The sequence below is a fragment of the Amblyomma maculatum genome, chromosome 5 (genome assembly GCF_055883805.1).
Source record: "Amblyomma maculatum isolate TAMU_Amacu chromosome 5, ASM5588380v1, whole genome shotgun sequence".
In the NCBI taxonomy this organism is placed as follows: Eukaryota; Metazoa; Arthropoda; class Arachnida; order Ixodida; family Ixodidae; genus Amblyomma; species Amblyomma maculatum.
In genome coordinates, this window is record NC_139348.1 from 152,879,965 (window position 1) to 152,892,604 (window position 12,640).

The 12,640-nt window shown below is 47.8% G+C and overlaps 1 protein-coding gene across 1 annotated transcript in view; it reads right to left on the bottom strand.

Moving 5' to 3' along the window:
* Nucleotides 1-1,211: 1,211 nt before the first annotated feature.
* The window catches only part of LOC146189983 (protein Tob1-like), a 31,180-nt gene continuing 19,751 nt past the window's right edge, over nucleotides 1,212-12,640 (bottom strand). The window contains exons 3-4 of the mRNA XM_084604701.1: nucleotides 10,395-10,593; nucleotides 1,212-6,436 (exon numbers count right to left, since the gene is read on the bottom strand). Of these exons, the coding sequence (XP_084460827.1) occupies nucleotides 5,609-6,436; nucleotides 10,395-10,593 (1,027 nt within the window). The 3' untranslated portion in view covers nucleotides 1,212-5,608. The remainder of the gene's footprint in view (nucleotides 6,437-10,394; nucleotides 10,594-12,640) is intronic.

Consider the following 12,640-nt stretch of genomic DNA (forward strand, 5'->3'; position numbering starts at 1 on the left):
CGACACGTGGACGGACTGCGGTGATATCACCCTCATTGTAAAGCGCATTTAAAGGTATTTGTTGCTAGAACCATTTTCTATTTTTATGTCGCACCTTTGAATGTTTCTGTTAGCCCGAAATAAATTGATATTTTCATCTCATGCCGGTGACGTTCCACTCGTGAGGGTACTACGTATCACTAAGCCTTCTGTAGTTATATCACTCCTGCGAATATGCGCTGTAATGCAGTGACATTTCCACTGCTTTGGTAAGAGCGAACGGACTGGTTGTCCCATCGGAGCAACAGAAACCTTAGTATTGTGTTGTATACCAGGCTATCTCGCCAGTGCTGACTGAAAAAATTCAGTTCCACTAATAGGGCGCCTGCAGCCCTTAATTACTCAAGTTTGTAATTATTTGTCAGCGTATGTGCGCTCTTCTTTTTACTACACAGTGCACACTAGGCTGTAAAAATTTTAATATCGGAATGAGCGAATCGAAGATGACTTCTTAAGCTGATAGTTAACGTCATCAGGCTCAAAAGCTAAAAATAAACAACAATTTAGTATATCCTGTTCTGGTTAGGGTTATATTACTCTCACGCATGCTCAAAAATTAACAAACGAACGATACTTCACCATCTCTTCCTCTCATTATAGCTAACGTGGTTTTTACATCAAAGTTTGAAGGCAGGTACCTTCAGGCGACGCCGCATGGCGCCACGAATCTCGGTGAAGCATCAAGCAGGAAGGCTGAAGAAGTCTACAACGTTCATGTCTGTGCGACGTCTGCTTGCGTCATATGTCTCTTGTATCGTTAGTGGTGACCCTTCAAACCGGGTGCCTTCTTTGACAGCGTCTAATGAACTATCAACAGCGGATCTGCAGATATTTCGCACACATTCCGAATGTGCTATTTAAGTTGCAGCTCCTCTCTTATTTGTCATTAGTGTAAGGCAAGGGTTGAGCCAATAAATCTAGACGAATTGTTTCTCGGCCGACAGCCACATCCACCTAAGGGCAGAGAGAACGAAGCCTTTATGAAATAAAGTCTTAGCTCAATAGAAGATTCTGGTTTAACGTCGCTAAAAATGATCGATACTATTGTTTTGCTCGTGCCACGCGCTTGTCCTATATTCGGTCGCCAATATTCAATGTGCACATTCCCTTTATATGGAGCAGAGGGTGGTTAGCGTGTCTACGCTTTACAAGAACACCAGGACACGTCACAATGCTTTTGTCCAACATTTATTAAAAACTTATTAAAATGTAACAAGATGTGAAGAAACAGTGCAGACAATGTGTGGCTGCCTCGTCTGCAGACGACGCCGACGTAGCGCGCGTCGCCTGCACTAAGTCAAAGTACAAAAGATAAAAGGGACTTCCTGTTGTATTATATGCATCTCTTCTTTTTTTGTTTCCTCTGGAATCTTAGGACGTGTATATCACTGCGCTCTCTTCGGTCTCATACATACACACACAGACACTTCTTCTCTCCCCCCTCTCCCTCTCTCCTTAACCATCCTACTCCTTTCTCCCCCGCTGCAACAGGTCGTGCGCCGCCCATCCCCCAACACGCGCAACAACAACAGCAGCAGCAACAGCAACAACAACGAAACTCATCGGAACACAACCACCAACAAACTTTTTTTTTTCGCGGTTTTCCCCTAATAAACAGTCCCCGTCGAGCTCTCTGCAGATCCCTAAGCCTTCCGCGCTGGTTGTACGAAAATAGCTAGCACAACGAGGCCTGCCCTTTTTTCTTCGCAATGAAAAAACGCAAAACAAAAAAGGCTCAGAAATGTGCAGACCCCTCGCACGAACAGCGCTGCCAAAGTGTGTCGCTTCTACGGCGTTTGCCAAGCTCGACGAGTGTCGTCTGCCAAAAATGTGTCGCCTGCCAACTCGGCGGGGCAGTTCATGCGGACGGGCCTCCGGTCATATCGGATTCTGAAGGAAGCGGGGAGGTTCTATTTTTATTCTTTCCTTTTTTTTATTTCCTTTCTTTATTTTCGCGTTGGAAGGTTCGGGAGACCGGGGCTGGAGGGTGAGTCCTTCATATATTACGATGGAGCGTAGATAGATATAGAAGATATATATATGTATATATATTTTTATGCGTTGAGTGTATATATTTACGGACCCAGAAAGCAAAGTGTAGGGTGGGGGCGGGGGTGGAGAGAGCGCCCCCTGTCGTATTATTGCGCCGCACAAAATAGATCTCTCCTTTTCCTCTATCTCTCACTTTCATCTCACTCGACACTTTTTTTTTTTCGGTCCAGCTCTCATTCTTGTGACAAAAACAGGCTCGCACATGCTACGCCAAAGCAAGCACGTGCGTCGCGTCTGCAGCCGACGATATCCGACCTTTGTACTGACGCCCTCTGCCCGAAAAATGCAGACCCAAACTAAAAAATGACAACCTAAAAACTTTTTTTTTACTCTCTCATAGATATAAAAAATATGACGATTACAACGACGAAGCTTACGACAACGACGATACTACGTGCAATGCCGCTTCGGTGCCTGTAAAGAGCGCTTCAGGTATCGGGAAATCTCGCCTGGCGAGAGTGGGCCTCAAATCCTTTTTTGTTTGTACCCCTTCCGGTTACAGTGCTGAGTTCCTACGGCAAAGTTGCCTTCGTTCCTTGTGCCTGTCGTAACGCACGAAATATGCGCGCATTCCCTTTTCCAGCAAATGTCGATTCTTGCACTCCAGGTATGCTGGATACACGCACAAGCCCGCATAAATCTACTGCTAGAAAATACAGCCGCAAACAATGATGCCATCGAGCTGTCGCCGCCATCTGCACAGCTGAATAACGCGAAAGCTTCGAATCGTCTGCTCCGCTCCAGCGCCGTCATTTTCCGCCCAATAATAATTTTCATTGAACTAGAGCAACTCGCAATCGCCCCTCAGGCCACATTACAGTGTAAGGATTGTCCGATGCAACGGACAAAGCGAGAGTAGCGCGCTCTGCAGTGTCCTAGCGGCATTGCTTGTAGAGAGGTACATACAACCCGGTCATCACGCGGTCATTCTGTATCAAACACACCGACACACCTCGTAGTAGAAAAAACGTGTACAGAAAAAACGACACGGAAAAAGGCAAAGTGAGAGAAGGTCTTTCACAGTATATGTCTCAAATAAAAAAGGGGGAAGGGAAAGGGGCCGCGGTTAGACCCCTTCAAACGAAACAAAGTCTGCGCAACACCTACGTCACTTCCGGTTATGGCGCCAGCGCGCGCCATGCTGGCTGCACTGGTCAAGTGAGATTGACTAGAAACGCAGCAAAAACGTTGCGTCATTGGCTCAGCTGGGCCCAACGGAGTGACGTCACGGCAGTATTAACGAGTCCTAGCTTTGCACTTAACTAGACCTTTAAAACGTCAGGAACGCGTTGCCTCCCGTGGCTCTATTCGCTGAGACATGGCATCCCAGTGCACCATCTCTTTGATAGCTCCGCTGACGAGACGGGACGACGCCAAACGAAAGCCATTCGCAGCAACTACAGAGCATACAAAAATTATTTTGTCACATCGATTTCATGTTCTCGCAGCAAAGCATTTCGTCCCCGCCCGAGAGGCAATGCATGACGTCTGAAGTGGCGTGCGCAGGCTTTGTTTCGGTCCTCCAGGTGCCGCTACCGTCCTCTACTTTACGATTTAAAAAAAAAAAAAAAAGAAATCAGAATCACTGGCTCACTTCTTGAACGCGAAGCCGCCGGAATACGTTGAACAAGGGTTAGCGCAGACGACTAGGCGTAGCTGGCTTGCTAGTCTGAATGGGTGCTAATCTCTGGTTCCTTTCTCTTCATCCTAGTAAAAGAGGTACCTGTAATATTTCACTGGGCATGAAAATAGACCTTCCGCAAAAGCAGCGAACAGCTTTACGTTAGCTAAACACGTGCGCGGCTAGCACATTATGCACGTACTTCCAGGGATCTATATCGGAGACGAAAGCAACTCAGTCGCCGCCCGCTATACGCCATAGGCAGGCCTCGGCATGCGTCCCCGAGTTAGGGTGCAAGGCTTGTTCATGTCGTGCCATCGCAACAACGTTGCACCTCTTCAGTCGTCCCGAAATTACTGTAATTAATCACGTGGGTGTGAAAGCTCCGGTTCATACAGGCTGCGTCTAGGCTACAATCAAGGTCCCACGAGATGAGCACCCACGACACTGCGACCGACCACGGCTGACTGCGCACTGGCGAAAGCATTGTCATCTGTGTGCCGACGCCACTTTATGGTAGCGAACACTTCTTAAGAAGCTCGTCGCTACAACCTAGGTTTGTGACACTATTTCCGATCAGGTCTATTACCTCATTTAAAACTTATTCCACGTTTTGTTCGCTTTTACAATACTTTAGAATATTCGCCTCCTGGTCTATCGCTTCCAAATAGGAGCACTCAATATAACTGGGCGTCGACATCTTTAGACAGCCCCGTTTCTCGTGTTCCGTGGGAGAACCTCCAGACGCCCTGCTGGCTTCCTCTCATCCACTGTCAACGACTGCTTCTAGCTGCGCATACAATGTAATAAACTTCATTTCCAAATAACGTAGAACAGATATTTGTTCCTTCGCACACCGTTTGACGTCTAACAATGGCAGAGTATCGGATTAAACTGAAAGAAGACTTCACACGACTTCACCAATGCGTGAATGAAAGAGAATATTTGTACCAAAAAATTGCGCCAAAAAATCCGAACTGCTATTTTGGAGTACAACCTTATGCGAGAAACCGTGTGGCGTTATTCCACAGACAGTTTTCTATCGAAGGTGTTATCAACTGTTTGCTCGGTCATCTCTGAGGACGCAAGCAACTAGGGCGATAGCACACCGTGAGAACGAAAAAGCCGTGATGCTTTCAGCTCCGGCACCAAGCGCATTCTCTAAAAACATGTGGTGCATTTTATGAAGCCATGAACTGTTGCATTAAACACCACTTCCATAAGCAAAGGAGAGCAGATATTGCAAGTACAGCCTGGCATGAAAAAGACTACGACCTCTTAAGAGCCTGACCAGCGATATACACTTGCCATATAACACAGATTTGGTCTCTAACCTTTTCTTCGCCCCTTCTTTCATTGCGACACAATTTCGTGTACAGCCGAAATGTAGACGACTGCAGACACTTGCACGCGCAGTATTTTCGCTCAAGGAGAGCCAATGAAGAAACATCGAGAGGATTCTTGCAGGTGTACTGTAGACCACTACTGACAAGGCTGCTTTAATGTTGAAGCTTAAACGACATTTGCGCTTGGAGCATCAATAGACTCATGAAAACTGCGACGGCTTTCCTTTAGGCAGAATAGATTACTCGCCTCTCATGACGAATATGTGCGTACGTTGCTTGATCTTCATTGATTTCTTGCAACTCTACAGTTAAAGATCGACAAACAGACCTATGCAGTATTAGCAAAGCGGTTCTCGTCACTATCAGGGCGTCTAGAGGTTCTCTTTAGTTTCTTTTTTACTGTTCCACGAGTCGTTCAGCCACAGACACAATGAAACCAGTGCCACCACTTCGACTACCACAACACCAGGCAGCCGCGCGTTTTATCCTCAACACTCGAGGTGTGGGCCCTACGAAAAAAAAAACAGTACAACAACCACGACAACGACGACTAGTTTGCGAGCAGCAGGTGCTGCTGCAGGGCAGCCCCGAGCTCCGCCGCGGCTCCGGACACGGCCGCATGGTGGTGATGATGGTGGTGCCCGTGGTGGTGGCCTTGCAGCGATCCGCCACCACCGGCCGCTGCCGCAGCCGCCAAGAAGGGTGCCGCGGCAAAACGTGACGTGGGCGGCGGGCACGAGGCTGCCGCTGCAGCCGCCACCTGTGACGCCACTACAGCCGCGGCCGCGGCATCGCCGAACCCGTCCACCGGCAACGCAGCCCCGTACAGGTCCATGTGCGGAGACAGTGGGTTGCCCGGCGCACCGGCGCCGCTAGACTGTGGCGCCGCCCTGGTGTGCGGCGGCTGCGGCTGGTGCTGTGGCTGTTGCTGATGTTGCTGCTGCTGCTGCTGTTGCTGCTGGTGTTGTTGCTGCTGCTGCTCTCGTCGCAGCCCCAGTTCGGTGGGCGACAGCCTCTGGGCGCGCTTGGAGCTTGTCTTGAGCTTGGTCGAGCCGAACTTTGTCTGCGCGAAGCTGGCCGTGGTAAAGGTGAGGGATCGCGTGGCCCCGTTTACGACTGGCGTCGGTGGTGTGACACCGTTGCCGCATGGGCTGCCATGGTGGCCGGCAGCGGCTGCTGCTGCTGCTGCAGCTGCTGCCAACACGGGGGTCGCGGATGCGGGCTGCGCTCCGGAGCCAGGGGACAGGGGTGTCATGGCGGCGCCAGGACCTAGGCCTAGTCCAGCGAGCTGTGCGACTAAGGCGTCATCAGGCGAACCTGGGCTTGTCGAGCAGCAACGGGACTCCGAGGCGGACGACGGAGGTCCGCCCAAGAGTACCTGGACGGCGGAAAGACAGAAGAAAATAGAGTCATCTCTTAATACTTGCCCATACTAAAATTGCTGTGGGCACGCTACCGCTAAAATTATTCGCCGCCAGTTCATCTTTGGCTGAGTTGTTTAATACCCTCGTTCTTAAGTTTTGGAGTAGTGAGCACGTGTGTACACCTCATCCATTATGCATATGATCTGCTGGAGGCTAGCTATACCAAAGTACTGAGAAGCACAACTCTGATTGATTGATTGATTGATTGATTGATTGATTGATTGATTGATTGATTGATTGATTGATTGATTGATTGAGTGAGTGAGTGAATGTAAATCATGACTATGCTTTATTCAAGTTGTGGTCGAAACAATTACGTGCATCAAGTATCGAAGGTAAAAAGGGAAACCCAAATACACCTCGCGATATTATAACGATTTCTCCACTACGAAAACAGTAGCGCACAGTGCTATTCTTTGCATGCGACAATAATGCTCTACAAGCACAAGAATATATAGTCGTTCTCGACTCCCCAACCTGCAGCAAACGAGCGTGACCTCATTTACAGCTTGTTATGAAGCACGCCCTGGAGCGCTGCACTAATTTCAAGAATTCTAAGAGGATGACTAAAGATCTGGACTGCTTCTTTAAGAAGTCGCTGTGTGTTCCCCGTGCCAAGCTCGCTAGGCGGATGGCTAAAAGCTTTGGACTGCCTTTTAAGCAGTCGCAGTGTGCTTTCCGTGCCAAGCGAGCTTATGGTTGTTAGACTCACTATGATGATCACTGGGAAAGGACGCACGTGCAAAATCATGATCGGTCACTAGTTACATTGCTGGTACGCATACGTTATACAATTATTCGGTGTAGTACACATATTATTAGGGCCTTGCGCTCGTGTCAACGTCAACATCATGTGCACAAGGTGGTAGATCTGACTGCTTTCTCTGTTCTCCATGTCGTGTTCATCACCTTGTATGTAGAGCTTCCCGCAATGACAACGGAGAGGAAAATTGGCTGATGACAATACTCGGCAAAGCAAAATCTGAGAACTTTTCTCTGTGCCTGGCGTACCCTCCCCACGGGGCCTTGAGTACTTCAAGACCTGAGAGGATTGGGAGACCCTGCGTCACTCGGAGGACCCGGCCGTGCAGACCATTGCCACTGGCCGAGCCATCAGTGTTATGAACCTTATGAACATAAAAACTTACGTGCAGTGGTGCCGTGCGGGGAGCTGGATGCTCTGCGTGCCCTGAATTCCTTCATGAGAATGAAATTTGTCTGTCTGTCTTCCCCTCTCCATTAACAACCTATTCCAACATATCCTGGCATTTTCGCCTTGAAAGGCAGACATACCCGAGGCCTGCTAAGGGTCTTAGAAAATCAGAAGTGTGGCATTACAAGAGTGTACCTTCGAAGGCTACAAACTCTGTCTTCTAATAATTCAGCTACGCTTCACGCCATTGAGCCGGATTCCTTTTCAGAGCAGTGTAGTTTTGTGGCGAGAAGGCAAACTTATACCACATGGTATGAGCCTGCCAGGAAAATAGCAGTATTGACCTAATAAATCAGCCAGCGTGGGAGGGCTAGGAGACGGCCCTGTCGAGCTCGGACCTCGAGGAACAACGAAAGAGCACGGACAGCGACCCAATGGTGTCCCAGACTAGGGACCCGATCAGCCTTCCCCTTGTATAAACTGATGTGGCCATAAATAAACGTTTTCATCATCATCATCTGTGTCTCTGTCCAAATATTTTTGTTCGCCGATGTCCTGAACTGTAGCATTTGAGAGGGACGTTACATATGTACAAATATACAGTTTGCTATATATTTTCCCACACTTAAACAAACTGACAACCTTTCTCAGTCCCTAATGGTTATAAAGGCGGCGCCGACATCACATCTGCCGGCGCTGTCACCGTGCCTCATCAACCTCGTCTGAAGAGACGTGTGGGCGAAGTGGATGAGCTGTCAGGTTCTGTCACAGCATACTACGCGTCAGCCGGCAAATGTTCGGTGTGACCCTGCTCCCATGCCCCCGCCATACCCTCTTATTCTACTTTCCACCTAAGGCTTCCACCTTTCCCTCTTCCGCCAGTCAGTCAGTCAGTTCAGTCGTTCAGTCGTGTCCGACTCTTCGTGACCCTATGGACCATGTCACGCCACGCTTTCCGGTCTCTCACTATCTTCCTAACATCACATAACTTCATCTGCAGTGCCTCGAGGATGCTATCTAACCATCGCGTTCGCTGCCTACCCCTTCTCCGGCGACCCTCAACCTTTCCCAACATCAAATCTTTCTCCAGCGACTCCTCTCTTCTCATCAGATGACCAAAGTAGCTGAGCAACCTCCAATGAGCAGTCAGGGTTCATGGTCGACAATATTGACTGATTTGATCTTCTGTCAGTCCAAGGAACTCTCAAGAGTCTCCGCCAGCACCACAATTCAAGCGCGTCAATTCTTCGGCGGTCAGCCGTTTTCACAGTCCAACTCTCACATCCCCCTCTTCCGCCGTTGCTCTTCTAACTCTCAAACCACATCCCCCTCATCCTCATTTTGTTCTCCCGCGTACTGTGCATACCTCCGCTCTTGATATACCTTGTTCTCACGGTTGCAATCTACGGTTTCATCTCGTAGAGCAACCATCAGGTTGCGCATTGTTCAATCCTGCTCATAACTTTCTCCTTTCATAGTAACCAGCCTCCAGGTTCTTCCCGTGGCAGCAACCTCATTCAGGTTGCGCATTTGGCTCCCCTCCTTTCTCCCTGTTTCCTAAATTCGGGAGCCAATGTTTTTATCTCCAGTAATGCTGCCAGCTAGCCGTTAAATTTGACAGGCAGCGCTTCACTCTGCCACTGCTTGCTGTGGCTGGCAGGTGGCTGGTTACACCAAGTACTACACTGATGACGCGAAATCCAGAAACCGGCAGCTTCCACCGACGCTCTAAAAAATGCTGCTCTTTTATGTGCTTTTCCTGTCATGCTTCACTGCACGTCATATCAATACGAGATGTGTTTAATAAGCTGTACCACCTGATCTATGGTTTTTAATAAGCGACAAAATTTAGATGTCCTTCAAAAGTTTGAAAACACATTCTTCTTCAAGGGCACGCAGCTTTCTACCGTAGTCTCCGACACTGGCTATACTCCTCCACCATAATTGTATCCCTGATAGAAGAGTGAGGGAAATGAAGAACTAATGAGCAGCGCGCTACTCTGCTGGCGACCTCGTTAACGGGTGTGAATCCTGTTGAAAATCCGTAGGAGTCACAATAACCTCGTACAGATTTCTCATACTAAACTCATACAAATGTCATACATCTCATATTTCTCATATGTTAAATGATATTTATATGAGACGATATGAGATTTTTATGAGTTTAGAATGAGAAATCTGTATGAGGTTATTGTGACTCATAGGGTTGTTTTTCACTAGGCTGTTCTTCCAGCTTGAACAGCGGACATGAGTTCAACGGGACGATATTAATTTAGCCTGTATGAGTCAAGTAAGCTTCATAGGGAGCAGTTGAAATCTAATCTAATGGTATAACGACAAGGACTGGGGCCACACCGGCAGAGACTACTACAGCACAAGAAAATACTAATAACACGTGAGCAGAGACTAGTTTAAAGCCAGCAGGAACTAGTAGAACGTCTGCAGAGGCTAGTAGCGCCCCGGAAATGACCAGTTGCAAGTCAGCAGGCGAATAAGCTAATTCTAGTGCGAACCGGCGGCAGAAGTGTCTTGCCGCAGGTGGTGATTACATCGCACTAGTGATATGCTACTAAGGAAAAAACATTAAGCCACGTGTTGTTCAGACTATTCATTCCCTTAATATTGTTATAACCCAGATGGCGAAACCGTCTGAATTACCCTCGCTTGAGTTTCACGGTTACGCACATCGATAGAGGTTTCTTAAAACGTCTAACGATTCCACGTGTCTCGTTTCTCAACACTCAGAAACACAGACAGACCTGAGCGGCACCCTTCTCTCCGATGCGGTAGGAGACTTCGCCGGGATCTATCCAGATGCTGAGGTCCGGTGGCAGGTTCTCCCGTACGTCCCGCAGGTCGACGCCACTTTCCCGCGCCGCAATCTGGAACACTGGGTCTAGGGGCGGCGACGTCTTTACGCAACGAAACGCCGAGCCCCGGTACGGCTTTTCCGGGTACCTGCGTGCGCGTGTGTACACAAATTAGAGTCAACACTCGGTCACTCTAAACAAGCGCTAATTATAATTTGAAAAAAAAAACATATACGCCTATTGTGACATTCTGCATAAACCCGTATGCGAAGTTCATGAACATAAAGTCCTCAAACATAACAGACGCACAGAAATTTTTCGTATTTCTTTGTCTCCTGTACCCTTTCCACGCCATATTAGCGTCATGCGCAATATGCTATGTACAGTACGATCCACGTGTTACAGGGAACGTGTCATCGAATAGCCAAAACACTTTGCAAAGCGCTGAAGCCGACAACTGGCGAGAATGGCTGGCACAATGTGCATGGGCGGGAAGAGCACCATGCCGTGCTTACTGCACGTGCATCATGTGCGATTATTTGTCGCCGACTCTCTCATGAATGATTTGTAAAACCCGGTAGACACGTCGTCTCACGTTCCCTTTAACAGTGGACCGTACTGTACATTCATTGTGAATTCAGAATTTACAATGCGCCGTCAGTATGCGTCATTTGAAAACCACATGTGTACATGGTGATCATCAGACTGATCATTTCACCAGAAACATGTATCCCGGTCTCAGAGTGGTGCTAACCGAAAGGTGATACGTTTCGGGCCAGTCAAACGTGTGGAGTTCAGGACCATTTATACCCATCTTCGGTGCTACATTTCATAGTGCGTCAAGACAAGGGACCGCGTATCAGATTAATGTGCCCAGGCGGATACTGTCGGGCAAGTCGAAAGTCCGTATTAAATATTGGGCTTTTCAGATACTGGAAACTGCCCCAAGCTTAACGAATATTCAAGGAAAATTATTTTATTCGCCTCGAGACGTTAAACTATTCAGCTATGTGACGCCAGAAACTTAGTTCTGGTGTGCCGAAATCCCTTCTAAGACAAGTTAGGAAACGAAAGCGACAAATGAAGAGGTGCTATGAGCTCAGTCAGACAAAAATGTTTATTTAAAGTCATCCTTACTTTACGAAACCAAGCGCATAACACAAGAACACGCGAAAGACCTGTGAAAGGATTAAGCGCACTGATAATTCAACCAAAAATGCATTAGTGTAAGATGTTTAAATCTGATACAAAGGAGAGTTCCCGTAACCGCGCAAAATGTTCTTCTTTTCTGTTGCCAGCCTTAATTTGTTTACCGTTAGTAAACGTTAGCAGACATGTCGGCGAACATTTAACAGTGCCCAGAAAGATATAAGCCTATTTGAGCGACGTTAAACCTGTGTAAACTGCATTTTATGCTCAGGCTCAAGCTAGCAATAAAAGTTATTAGAGTATTATCTAAATTTTCACCTATATATAATTGAAAAAGCGCCTTAAGTGACGGTTCTTCGAAAGAACAACTGCCTAAAAAGTAAAACAGAACATTTGTTGACTTCAGGCAACCTGCGGTATAGCGCTCCTTTTCATGTTGCTTTAGCCGCTGACTGAAGTCGGCAACAAAACATCTGCGATGCAGTCACGGAAGCCATTTTCGCAAAATGTCTAGTTAAACAACGGAATCTGCGTGTTCCAGCCGCCGCTTGTGTCAACAGCAGGAGGGGAAGGCGCGAGGTGGCGCTGCAGTCCATTTGTCCTGATAGTACGTGTGCGGTGAACATTTAATGAAGACTGCATATTCCAACATTTACTTTAAAGACCATTTGTAACTGAGAATTTTGAAGCACTGCGTCTTACCATGCGGGGTAAATAAACTTGACCACCTTCATTCAGTATTCATAAGACGTTTGTAGATTTGCGATCTTCAGCATACGTAAGTGCATAAGACTTATAAGTCTTCAGCTTCAGTCTTTTTACACAAAGGGGTCTAGTGAAAAAGGGAGGGGGTTATAACAGGTATCCACATCGGGTGTTTCATTATGCAAGCTCTCCGCCGTGCATGCTCAGCTCCTCGGAAGAGAAGCCTCCCCCCTCGTCGCTTCTGTAATGAGACGCGGTAATGGGATGGAGCTGGCGCACGCCCGAACGCGAACAGACGCAAAAAAAAAAAAAAAAAAAAAAGCGCAGGCGACGAAAGGGGA